Raw genomic sequence first — 13806 nt, forward strand, 5'->3', positions numbered from 1 at the left:
TTCCAACTGCCAAGGGTTCTTTTACGTGCACGCCAATGTGTACATTGGACCTCGGTTTACCATCCCATCCAAACGACTATATGTTGCCCCTTGTCAGACCCTCCGTCGTGTACTACTGACAAGGGGGGACCACGCCGGAAAATCTCTATCAACTTTCTCGCTCAGCACAAGGATCGAACACGGGACCTCAAGGTTAGCGAGCGAACATCTTACTCACTGAGCCACCATGGCTTCCTCATTCGATTAAAGGTGTCCTTACAGTTATTTGGAGTTATCTTGGCAAATGCACTACTGAAAATTATCGTGTGTCTGTCCCCGTTGATTACAACATGGTGCATATACCCTAATTTCAGACGTGCACTTTTAATTTCAACACGAGAAAATATTTGAAAATGAAATTCTTGCAAACGTATTTTAGAAACTCGTGCACTGATTACAGTTATATGGGTGTCTTGTAGTAAATATTATTTTGATAAATTTGTGTAATACAACAATAATCTAGGATATAATAGGAAGGAACTCTATCGGATTTACTTAGATTACGAATAAGACCCGTCGTAGTGAAATTCCTATCGTGAGTCGAAGGAGATGTGGGTCTCAAGCTGCGTTTACAGATACAAACAATACATCATGCATACAACCGTCGGATGCAACATGTCGGAATGATTTTTACATCATCAAGAAATTTAAAATCTCCATATTGAAGTGTTGTAGTGAGCGTCGAAGAGTGAAGCCCGGGATCTGGGCTTTGAACAAATTGAACGCTGTAGATGCCCTTTCCGACTATTTTGGATCCCAATGTTCCAGATTGCGCTGGGCGGGTGAAGGGGGGGGGGGGGGTCTGTAAGAGTGGCAATTGATTGCCGGTACGTGGATACATATAGCCGTGATTTTGTTGCTTCAAATAGCCATAAAAATCACTCTTGTGCGCTTAGTTTAAGTTTCGGGTTATGGAAATTCAAGTGTGGGGCGTTATAATAGTTTGTATGGTTAAATGATTCAACGTTGTGGCTATCATTACAAAATATAACCTAAAGTGTGTATTCGAAAACTCGGTGCAACACATCTGAAAAAAAATGATTTGTTTTATTTACAAATATATTGAGCTTACAAGTTGTTCACACACTTTCTTTGAAGATAAAAATAATATACATCAGAGAATACAGGTGACGGGAATTTAACATAATTACAAATGAGATATTTTTTTTAAAAAGCGCCACATCAATATAAACGATTAGGAAAAATATATTGATTGATATAAAATAATAACAAATATATAAAATTATGAAATCTTGGTTACAAAATACTGGCCAACGCGTAGATACTGATGGATATAAAGATAACTGATAACTTCTCTGATGTTTGTCTAACACAACCTAAATAAATAACAAACAAAATAACACACAAGTGAATGATAATAACAAATTCTTAATAAGCTGATTTTAAACGCCGGCTATCATTAAGCCAGCTTTATGTCGTCATCTGAATAAAAAGGTGAAGCACATAAATCAATTTTAAAACCCCAGTTAGCTACCTGTATTCTCTAACCTGGCTTAAAATAATTGTCGGCTTCAGGTAGCTTTTTGCATTTGGGCATGTACATTCCTAATTTATGGCGGGGCGGGGGGGGGGGGGATATGCGGTTTCAAGTTGGATATAATCTGTATTAAAAACGCCGGCGTTTTAAACTAGCTTAAAATTGTCTGAACGATATAGTAATTATTCCCAGAAGCTGACTTTGAGTCAACATTTTTGTTGATATCCCCAACACAAATTAAAATAGTCAACATTAACTTGGACAGTTAACAGTCATGTCCAAGTTAAAGTATTGACAGTATGAAAAACTTACCATTAATTGAGTTCTGGGTTTGGGGTTTTTCTGTTGGTGGAACTACAATATAAAAATAAAATGTGTTTAACGTATTGAGAATATTTTGACATGCGTGTAAAATTTCCCTAAGCAATTGATAATCAAAAAAAGATCAGATGGAAACGCCGTCTTCTTAGCAAGAAGCGTATGTTGGTTTGAAACAGCTATATATGTTACAGTCAATGTCTACAATCAGGCAATGTGTACAATGCCTTTGTAACCCTAACCCTAGCCCCCACCCCAACCCTTACCCTAACCCTAACCCGGCAATGTACACATTGACTGGTATATTTCAGGCATTGTACACATTGCCTGATTGTAGACATTGACTGTCACATATATATCTCAGTGGTTTGTTGATGGTCCACCTGGTTAACAGAGCGTTTTGACGCATATACATACGGTCAACCAATATTGTACTTTGAGCTTTATAGGAGTGAATGACAGTAAATGTCACGAACTGTGGTTCAACGTCTTACTTTTCTACACCAACCGGACTAATGAAGGTAGCCATGCCCATTTGCAGAGCGATTTGCAACTTTTGGGAGCACTTAAAGTCCTTCATTGTTAAACATCCTTTAAGGTGATGCCAATGGTCTACAAGAGATCACAGTTGTTCGCCCCATTTGAACGACTGACAGTAAAGGGATAACGGGCATGTAGCATGTGGTGGGGGCGACAAGGGTGCGTATGTTTGTTACTTACTTTCTGGTTTACGGGTAATGGTAGGATCTGGTTTCAATGTGACTATTTCTGAAACAACAAAATAAAATATTTTTAAATTGGAGAGAAAATACCGACACAACATACTTATAACAACTTTAAAATGTGTTATTCGTTATCATAATAAAGTACAAAATATTTCCCATGTATTTCACCAATTAGCCTTTAATATCGTGAGAATTTAAAGTTAGAGCCTTTATGATGTAAGGGAGATAAGCCGAGGTGATTTTTGACGCGTTTCGTTTTCAAAACAAAAACTATTTTTGCTACAAAGTAACTGAATCCATTTGCATTTGTCATTGTGTTTTGGTACCTTCCCCGACGCTATATGGTACAATCTTTATAGGTATTTGAATTTTGTACAGGTGTCTTATAGGGTTTCTAACATAGCTTATTCTTATAGCCATCTTGTGTCTTACCTATATCTATAGGATCAACTTGTCCATCAGGTGTAATACAAGTCTTCCCGTTAGGTAATGGCAAGCAAAAATAATTACAATCACCATAATTAACAGTACATTCATTATCAACTGAAATATATTATAATAATTGAACAAAACCAATATTGACAAAATGGATATCCTAGCAAGCTTACAGTAATATCTATGAAAACAATCAACCCACTGATCTGTATGGTAATTCCAACATTTCTGGGGCAATCAGTAAATGACTACGACTATGAAATTCAATAGTGTTCCATGACTAGCAGGTTAATCCCAGCGAATTAAATAGCAAAATCTAAAAAGCAAACCTCGACCCGTAGGAAGTTTAAAAGCGTATAATGAGTTGTAGATTTAAGGCATGTTGCGGTTATAAACCGGATTGAAGACACGTTGTGGCTATAACCAGATTGAAAACATGTTACGGCTATAACCAGATTGAAGGCATGTTGCGACTACAACCAGATTGAAGGTATGTTGTGGCTATAACCAGGTTGAAGGAATGTTGGGACTATAACCAGATTGAAGACATGTTGCGACTGTAGCCCGATTGAATAGTGTGTAATATTGACTTACCTAAATCCTGTAGTACTGTATTATATACAACTACATCAGAAAATATTTGAGCTGTTTCTTGTACTAACACCGTAGATACATTCGCTTTAATATCGTACGACATCAATCTAAAATACAATATGCCTACGTAAAATGGGTTAAAATATGTTAGCTTTAGATTTAATTATGAATAAACGACAATGATTTGTATTTTTGTGTGCGGTTTTCATTATAGTTTTCAATTAAACCCTGTCTAACTCAAGACACAACACGCGGTTGTCATGCAAGATACATCCATATTTTGCAAGAGATGGACAGGCTAAAAAAGGGCGATTTTTCGTACAATCAGGGGACATAAATCCAGGAAGTTATGGCCCTATATGCGCGAATATCAAAAGGAATCGAAATCTCTGAGTTATAAACATATATTTTAAGTTTCATCAAATTCATCTGACCTCTAGAGGGGCCACAACCTTGGTATTACATACTTTTACACTATTTGTTGGGTAGATTCCGTCTGATTTTTATGAAATACGAACCCAACCGTCATTAGGTTGTAACACTGTTATATTTTAACGTTTTCTTTTAAATCGGATAAAAATTGTGACCTCTAGAGGATCCAAAAGCTAAAAAGTGGATTTTTTGTACAATCAGTGGCCATAATCCCGGAGGTTACGATCCGATATGCGTGAATATCGACAGGAACTGAGATCTTTGGGATATAAACATACATTTTAAGTTTCATCAAAATCGGACAAAAATGGTGATCTCTAGCGGGTCTACAACCTTTGCATTACATAGTTTTACACTTTTTGCGCTCAGGGAGCGTACATTTTGTCCGGCAGTTTCGGTCGGCTTGTTACGAAATTCGAACCCAATTATCACCAGCAGGGTGTGGTGATATATTGAAACGATTTTTAAAATCAGATAAAAATTGTGACCTCTAGAGGGACCACAAGCTAAAATCGCGATTTTTTTCGTACAATCAGGGGCCATAATCCAGGAAGTTTGTTTTAAACATAGTTTATTGTACTAGAACATAAATAAAGTACAAACGGATTGGGACAAAAGTTACGAAAACTTATCGATACCCTCTTCACATACATTGTAATTGATAGTTATAATAGTACAATTGATAAGAACATACAAAAACGAAGGATATAAATGTTATAATAAATAGTTAAAAATCCCATTATTGAGAAATTCTTAAATATTTGGATTATGAAAGTAATTTTTTCGACATGCCCAAAGAATCTCGCTGGGGGATTTAGTATCTTCTTTTGAAATTAAATAAACAACAACCCCCCAAAAAAAACAAAAAAAACAACAACATTTTTACAGTTGTGCAAAAAAAAAAAAAAAAAAAAAAAAAAAAAAATTGAAACTACACTAAGCATACTTATCAATTGAACCTTTTAGTTGACTTAATATATTTTTGTACTTGATTAAAGACATAAATGTTAATGTCAGTATTTTAACTAGAATCAACCCAAAGAAGTATATTTAAGGTTATGGTGCTGATTATCCGTAAAGAATCGAAAAGTTCATTTCTTTCGATATCAAACAAGTTACAGGAAGTTACAATGCGATATGTGTGAATATCGAAAAGAACCAAGATCTTTGGGTTATAAACATACATTTCAAGTTTCACCCAAATCGGATTAAAATTGTTGACCTCTAGACGGTCCACAACCTTGATAGTACATACTTGCGTACATAGAGCGGCCATTTTGTCCTGCAGTTTTGGTCCGATTTTCACAATATTCGAACTAAACCGTCATCATGGTGTAACAAGTTTTTAAATCAGATTAAAATTGTGACCTCTTGGGGGACCACAAGCCAAAAAACGCGATTTTTCGTACAATCAGGGGCCATAATTTAGGAAGTTGCGCTCCGATATGCTCGAAAATCGCAAGGAACTAAGATCTTTAAGTTATAAACATACATTTCAAGTTCCATTTAAATCGGGTAACAATTGCGATCTCTAGATGAGTTATAATCCATGAAATTTCGATCCAATATCAAAAGGAACTGAGATCTTTGGGAGATATACCTATATTTCAAGTTTCGTCAAAATCGGATAAGAAATTGTGACCTGTAGAGTGTCCACAAACAAACTGTGGATGTGGATGGACGGATGGACAGGGGCGACGACAGTATACGTCCATATGAAAATGTGGGGGTATAAAACACAGCTTGACGAAATACTCAATACCGGAACATGCACAAAAGATCAATGTATTTTCGAACAACAGTGGAAAATCCTTACGAATAGGAATGGAATTCCTTCATGCCCGGACATCGGTGCTTCGGCCTACTCTTATATCGAATTCCGTCTGCCAAAGGATCTTTTACGTGCATGCCATTGTGTACACGGGGCCCCGGTATTTCGTCCCATCCGCAAGATGTAGACACCGTTCCTGGCTAGAGAGGAAATCACGCCGGAAAACCCGAGGAATTATCTCGGCAATCACAGTGATCGAACCAGGGATCGCCTGGTTAGTGGCGGCAGCATACCCACTTAGCCACCGTAGCCCTCTATTTATTTTCTAAACCAAATAATGTACATTACATTAATTAATAGACAATAATGTGCTTACGTAGAATTTGTTCCATCTGTAAGTATCATGTACATTATACCATCGTATAGTTGTAGAGATGATATCGTCTGACCATCAGTATTGTTATAATATATCTTTTCATCTTTACCATTTAAATTAACACTCTTTAACATACCGTCCATACCATAATATAATATATCTTCTGTAGGAAAAAAACAATACAAGAGAGAGCAAGCATATGGTTCAGTTTTATTTCATTAATTGACTTGCGCGTAGGGGTCTGTAGAAGAGGGAGAAAACCGACGTACCCGGAGAAATCCTACGAGGTTTTTAACCGGGGATTCGAAACCACGCCACTTGACTCAATGACAAAGATAATGATGCACGCGCACGCGTTAAACATTCGACCCGTTAAACATTCGACACGTTAGTAAACAAAATATGCTTCGATTCCATGTGATTCGACTATACAGTTGACAAATCTGTCCAGTCGTACAATTTATTGTAGTTCTTCTTATACGAACTCCCCTATATAAATAAAGAGGATTGGGTGGTCAAGTAAAGTAACGCGTGCGCTTTAGAACAGAGGGTCTGTCATTGAGTCAAATGGTGTGGTCTCGAACCCAAAGAATAGTTTTGCCTGCCTAACCTCGCGGGCCTGACAAGGACAGCTGTCTAGTGGTCCGGATGGGACGAAAATCCGAGGCCCAGTGTATACATTGGCGTGCACGTAAAAGATCCCTTGGCAGTTAGAATTCGATATAACAGTAGCCCATAGTGTCACTGCCCGGGCAAAATTTACCTCATAGCACACTGTATGAGTATGCCCGCCTTCATTATCTCAGTCGGAGCAGAACAGTAGGACGTTAAACCCTATTTTATTTCATTTCTCTGCCTCTCGTATAAAATACCTTTCTGTAAGTAGGACAATTTAAGCTTGGTCGATTTTCGGAAATTATGAGAGTGTAATACGATATTATAAAGTTAAAGTATAAAATGGGAAGAGACGTATGATATGATGTTCAAAATATTTAAAAGGCGATCTGTAAATAGAGACATCTCCTCATAGCACATTATAATGGCGTATGCAGTTCAATCGGTGCAGAAATGCAGGACGTTAACCCAAAATCATAAAGACAATCAATTATAAATCATTGAAATTGGATATCTACCTTTGGTATCTATAACTAATCCCTTTGCTTTCGTTTCCACAACTATTTCTCGAGATGATCCATTATACACATTTCTTTCTATTGCATTGTCTGCCTTGTTTATCCAATATATATGTCTGAAAGGTTAAGAATCAATCAGGAAGAATAAAAGTTAACGTATACAGGTTTCAGCCCGTAATCAAAAAATCTCAAAATTATTCATTTCGGCCAATCATGGCCATTTGAGGTTGTTTAGAATGTATTTGATTTATATCCGCTAACATCGAGGGCAATAGATTATGTAACGTATAATATATATATTTTTTAAATATATAAATAACACTTTCAGTCCTTATTTTTGTTTAATTTTTATTTGATCTTAGATGGATGATGATGATGGTAATGATAAAGATGACGATAATGATGATGATGATAATGATGATAGTTTATTACTTACTTATTATCAGTGTCTACTGCTATTTCTCCCACTTTAATGTCGCTGTCATTGATAATGATTTTATGAAAATGTTCGTAAAGGGACATAACTCCTATATTGTTATTACTGGTATAAAATAGAAGACCATATTGATTGTCAATGGACATACTGGTTACTTCTACAAAATAATCAACATACACGGGAAATAAATAATCAAAGTAAATTAAAAGTCACAACAAAATTAATGAAATAAATGTATCGTTTTAGTATAGCTGACCTTAACCTAAGGGCCTAGATGGGGACGGTACAGACCCCTACAGAAAATGTACATAGAGATTAGAGAATTTGTGGAATTACCAAAGAAAATATTTAAATAGGCGTTGGTGTTACCGTAAAATTTGATATGTATATTTGTGCATTTATAATTATTTTTATATGTCTGTACAGTGTAAGACCTTTTGATCAAAATTTCATAAACTGGGTTTTAGGGAAATTCGGGAATTCAATCAATCATAAGACATTTCGCATCAAAATAAACTGCCCCTATTTGATCATTAAATATGAATCTGTGCTCCACTTAAATGTGTTCTAATATATTATACCACCTTTATACCTTTATATTTCGTACCCTCGTCAAAGTAAGCATGAATATAAAAGTCGATTTATTATTAACAGGGCCCAATACTTTGTAAATACATATATGTTTTCATTAGTTTAATAATTGTTCCGGGGACAACCCACCGGAACCCAATTTTCAGATCGTTATGCTCACAGCAACCCACGTGGATTTCGTCTCGATAGGCTTGAATAATGAATAAGCAAATATTTCGCGCATTACTACACTTGGCGTATACTTTCTCTTACACCCCCCCCTCCTGCCCCTTACAGCCCCCCCCCCCCCCCGTCGTCCCTTATCCCGCCATCCTCATGCCAAAGCAAAGAAAAGAAGGCATCTAAGGAAGTGACAGCCCACTCGGCTCGAAAATTATACTTTTGAAAATGGTTGAATAGACACGATATAAAGATGTGGTCCTTATTACCGCAATTAAACAGTCAAGTCAATATGAAATACATGTAGCATCTCGTCAAATCTGCACATTAAAAATATTTACTGCAATGTACCTTATGATTAATATATCTTCGAATTCCGATCGCCAAGTGATCTTCTACAATAAAAACTATCTGAACAACTGGTCCCTTTCCGAAAATCCGTCCCGGCAGTATTAACACCGGTATTACCACTGCAAAAAGTGAATGAACCCTTACAAATCCAGATGGTTTTTCCCTGGCCATGCATATCGGAACAGTACTCTAATCGTACAATCACGGGGATACCTCAGTGCCATGATGATCATCATGATCACGTGCGTTACAGACAAGTCAAATGTAGAAATTTGGTAAGTATCTGTTTCTGGACCTAAATCTTTCATTACTGCAAATTTCGTTTACTGTACAATATTGTAGTCTTTATTCCTAACCGTTTTCTTTCGCAAGTCTTGGGTCCCGTTTTCTTTGTAACGTCTTCTAGTAGCAAACGAAACACTGCCAGAAGTATGGTCATCACAAACTATCAGGAACGTTACTTACCGAGTTTGTGCTCAGTCTTCTCTTTTCCATTTATTCCTGTTGAAAATATATTTATACCAGTTCCCAGATAAAATCGACCGTCTACATTGTCGAACTCTATGCTCGTAACAGCATCGTCTATCTCTATATAAGTTGCAAGGGATACATTTGACAAGGGGGCTGTCCGGATATCAGCTCTTCCGGGCTCAGCAATTGCTATCATGATTTCTGAATGTACCACTGAAAAATAAAAATAAAGATATATATAGATAATCTTATCAACTCCCATATCTATAGCTAGTGAATTTCGGTGATATTCAAACGTTACAATTACAAAAATGGGGCGATTTGCCGTACTCTATTGAAGATACCGTTTTGTCAAATAAACCATATTCGGGCTATCAACGAACAGCTAGACTACGGCATCCAATAATTCGCTATCCGAAAATCTGTATTGACTTATAGAGCATTAGTCGAGAAAGTTCAGCTGTCTAGTCGTTCGGGTGCACGTAAAAGATCACTTGGCAGTTGGAATTCGATATAAGAGTAGGCCATAGTGCTGCTGCCCGAGCAAAATTTACCTCACAGCACACTGTATGGCATATGCCGGTCTTCATTAGCCCAGTCGGAGCAGAACAGTAGGACGTTAAATCCCATTTCATTTCATTTCATTTTCCTAATGTGGAAGCAGATATTAAACCACTGCAATTATCCCGAGGGTGGAGGTTGGGTGGGTTGTCTAACACGTTTATACGCACAGTGATCAGCAATTAATATTCGCTAGGCCGCTAATATCACTGAAAGGACATCGGTGCGGGTTAATTAGCTCACAATAATAATATCAACATTTTTCCTTCTGAAAATTAAATTCTAGAATATTTTCCTGAAGTATTAGAAAACTAAATAAAGCTGCTTCATGTCTATCTAGATAAAAAAAATATGTCCTATTTAGTGTAAATGGGTATATAAAAATGAGTAAAATGTATGATTCTACCCGGACCAGTTTACGTTATGTAAAATATACATAATAATGTTATGTTAATTCCGAAATGACCCTCTCGTTATCACTACAGTTGCTTATACACTTCAACACATGTTTCTATTTCGCCACGTGGAGCATATTATTTTTAATTTGACGTAAATTATTATTCTCTATAACATTAATTGGGAAGTATTAACATATTAATGGTACTAATAATATACACAGTTGATACAAACAAATTAAAGCATGTAAAACAGAGATTGATAACATTCAAATTTTCTATTCACTCGAAACAGAAAAATGACCTCTTTTTCGCGGTCGATCCCTTCTGTTCCTTTTCAAGGAAATTGACCTTTACTTGTTTTTACTTGTTTTTTGGGGGGTTTTTCTCTTCAGAAAATAAACGAATGGGGTTTTAACGTCGAACTTTTTTGCACCAACCGGGATAATTAAGATGGGCATACTCCAACTTTAACGTGCTACCAATGGCATACACATGTTTTTCGACCCTTCAAGTCCGGTAGCTGAAGGGGGTGGGATGGGGATCGCCACCCGAGCTGTGAACTTATGAGACCTAGTTTTTCTAGACCAGTTTTTTTGCGTAGATTCCGAATCTGGATGGTGATCAGGCGTTTGAGGGGGCATTTCCTAGATATGGGGGGTCCAATGTCTACAATAGAGGGAAATGTTATTATGTTGACATAAATGATCATGTTATATATTAATAAAACATAAATTTCAAGGACTTCCCATCTCTAAATAAGTGTATATGATGCCATTGGACAACTGCAGTTTTGATTTGTGGGGAGGTGGGGTGTGGGGTTGCAGGTGTGCTTGTTTGGAAAGGGAGGGAGGAATGAGTTCACGTTGGTTTAAATGATGATTTTCGTAGAGCTTGGTAAAACTTTACTTTTTAATGCCGCTGCATATCCAAATGCAAATACCTATGCAGGTTGTCATATGATAAATAGTCATATATCACTTGATATGCTTTGAGAGTATGTTCACAGATGAAGAACTTATCGCCCCAATAGAACCATTGAGCTGCACATGCGACACGCAATAACGCCATAGACGTGGGAGAGATTCATTGTCAAATTGAATGGTTAGCGTGCACGCGCTGTATCATAAAGTCTGTCATTGAGTCGACTGGCGTGGTTTCGAATCCCCGGTTGTACGTGGCAAGGAGTAGGGTCGCCTGTCCAACCTCGTGGGTTTTCTCCGGGTCCTCCCACTGCTAAAGACCCCTACGCGCAAGCGAATTATGTAAATAAAATCAAACCATATGTTAGTCCCGAAATGACCTAGTTTGTGTCGAGTGGACGTTAAACCCCATCTCTCTCTCTCTCTCTCTCTCTCTCTCTCAGTCTTATTGGATGGTTGGAATTCAGAATGGGATTTTAATTACAAAACCATTGGATACTTTTGGAGTTGCTTACACGGGCTAGAATAGCAGAAAACGCCTATGCGGTGGTTAAATTTTCAAAATTTTCTCCGTGAGTGTGAGGCCCCCATACCCTGCGACGATTGATTGGTTGTTTGGAATTCGGGTCAGCCAGGTGGACTATATTGGATCAAATTGAAGTTCCGTCTTCGTGGACTGTAAACGATTGATCTTTTGATTGGAATTCGAAGACCGGCGCCGCTGTCTGTAAACCCAAAATTTTTTCGGGCATTTCGGGTTCTGCCCCTCTAACTGTCATCGAGCCCGTACGCCTATGTGACTCAGTATCATTTTTTTCGAACAAAACATGCGCTAAGATGTTATTAGTGCCATTTTAGTTAAAGGGTGTTTTCATCTGTTTAGAAACAAATTGATTATAAAATGACCAACGTCTGTTTTCCTGTATGAATGTATACTTGGTATATCTATAATATAAAAGCAGAAATTCATATTCGGATTACTGTATTCAAAGTTTGATATTAATGAAACTTTTTATAATCCTTTTTTTATCTTTATTTTTCTGTCACACTATTGAATTCAAACAGACACTCCTTTGTTGATCGCGTTTGTTCCATAAAAGGTTTTCTAGTGGATAAACCTGACACCGAATAAAGCCAATAACTTCTTAATAATAAGACTAAAAATAACATTATCATTCTAGTTTATGACACTTTTATTCAATATATTTCATTTAAAGGTCAGATTTGGTTGAAAATGAGAAGGTTTCGAACAAACAAAGGTTGTTTTGTACAAGGCTTATGTAATCAAATATTATAATTTATCTACAATTATACCAATCTGCGATTCAATATAGTAATTTTTACCAGAGCAGTGGTAGACATATATTTCTAAAGAGCACACTCTATACCTAGAATTACACATTTTAGTTATTTGATTATAGTAAAACTCCATCCAAGTATCAAAGTATCTTAATTCTCTCAAATATCGCGAGTATACGTGAATACTTCAATGGGTTATATGAATAATGAAACATTAATTTATTTCATCTATATTGAAATCGACATTTTATATATACGTCAGAAATGATGTATATCCTCTGTTTGGCGTAGATCAGGAAATGATGATTGATACTATTATATGTATGAGCTAAATTAATTAAATAACTTGGATTGCCTTTACATACAATTAATTTATAATAGTTTTAAGCTTACTCTTCAGAAAAAAACCCAACCCGATGCTAATTTACTTGAGACTTTATCCAGATTTCTAAATTAGAACCATAATATTCGTTTACTGTTGTCACCAATAAATTGAGAATATGAAATAATAATTCAATAGAGAATTAACTATGTTAGTTTACTGTTGGGCCATGTTAACATTTGAAATGTACGACCCATGTCAGTACTTATATATTGATTCTGTATATCACAGGTGTTAAAATATACTTATAACTGGTGTTCGTCTCCTTGGTTTTCAGACTTATATTACTAAAATTACTCTGTTAAAACTTTAGTGTTTGGGGCAGTGTATGCTTATACACTCTTTAGAAATACCTTCAATTCTTACTTTGTTCGAGACGCCCTTATAAGATATTATGTGTACTATTGAAGTTAACAAACCAACCAACAACCATGTAAATGATTTGGTTAACATTATATACTTTGATAGTGATACCTTCAAAATAAACGTCGTCACGCCCATCAAACATTTCTTTATACTCTTGTCATCTAAATGTTAAAAAGATACACAAAAAAAATCTACTAACCATTCTGTCCAGTTATTATAAATAAAGTGAGTAAATATAACATCGACGGTTCCATAGTTTATACTACCAATACTTAAATGTCATCACAATGTAATATTACTTGTGTCATTATAGAAAACCCTTGCTATACACACATTACTATATCGTTTTGAGTCACCTGCTATGCGGTAACGCTTGGTTAGGTGGAATCCGAATGCACATACGAACACCCTATAGGTTTACCCACTAGGTTAGGTCAAACTATTGAATTCTAGTCTCACCCGCTAGGCCTATATACACTGTATGTATACAAATACATTTTCTCTCGCGGCTAATGAAGTGGCAAACGGCTTGCCTTTCACTCAATATTGTC

At 36.4% G+C, this 13806-nt stretch overlaps 1 protein-coding gene across 2 annotated transcripts; it reads right to left on the bottom strand.

Moving 5' to 3' along the window:
* Positions 1-1070: 1070 nt before the first annotated feature.
* On the bottom strand, positions 1071-13739 carry LOC126825374 (low-density lipoprotein receptor-related protein 4). Of its 2 annotated transcripts, none has more exons than XM_050554984.2 (10): positions 13455-13739; positions 9324-9542; positions 7758-7914; positions 7322-7437; positions 6189-6348; positions 3610-3716; positions 3013-3123; positions 2576-2623; positions 1850-1891; positions 1071-1376 (listed from the first exon to the last, which is right to left on the bottom strand). In XM_050554984.2, exons 1-10 carry the CDS (start codon positions 13507-13509, stop codon positions 1297-1299), a joined length of 1095 nt encoding a protein of 364 aa, XP_050410941.1. In that variant the 5' UTR covers positions 13510-13739; the 3' UTR covers positions 1071-1296. The 2 variants fall into 2 exon arrangements, with proteins under 2 accessions (XP_050410941.1, XP_050410932.1); XM_050554975.2 differs by having other exon boundaries at positions 6189-6351.
* Positions 13740-13806: the final 67 nt, after the last annotated feature.

Source organism: Patella vulgata, chromosome 1 (genome assembly GCF_932274485.2).
Source record: "Patella vulgata chromosome 1, xgPatVulg1.2, whole genome shotgun sequence".
In the NCBI taxonomy this organism is placed as follows: Eukaryota; Metazoa; Mollusca; class Gastropoda; family Patellidae; genus Patella; species Patella vulgata.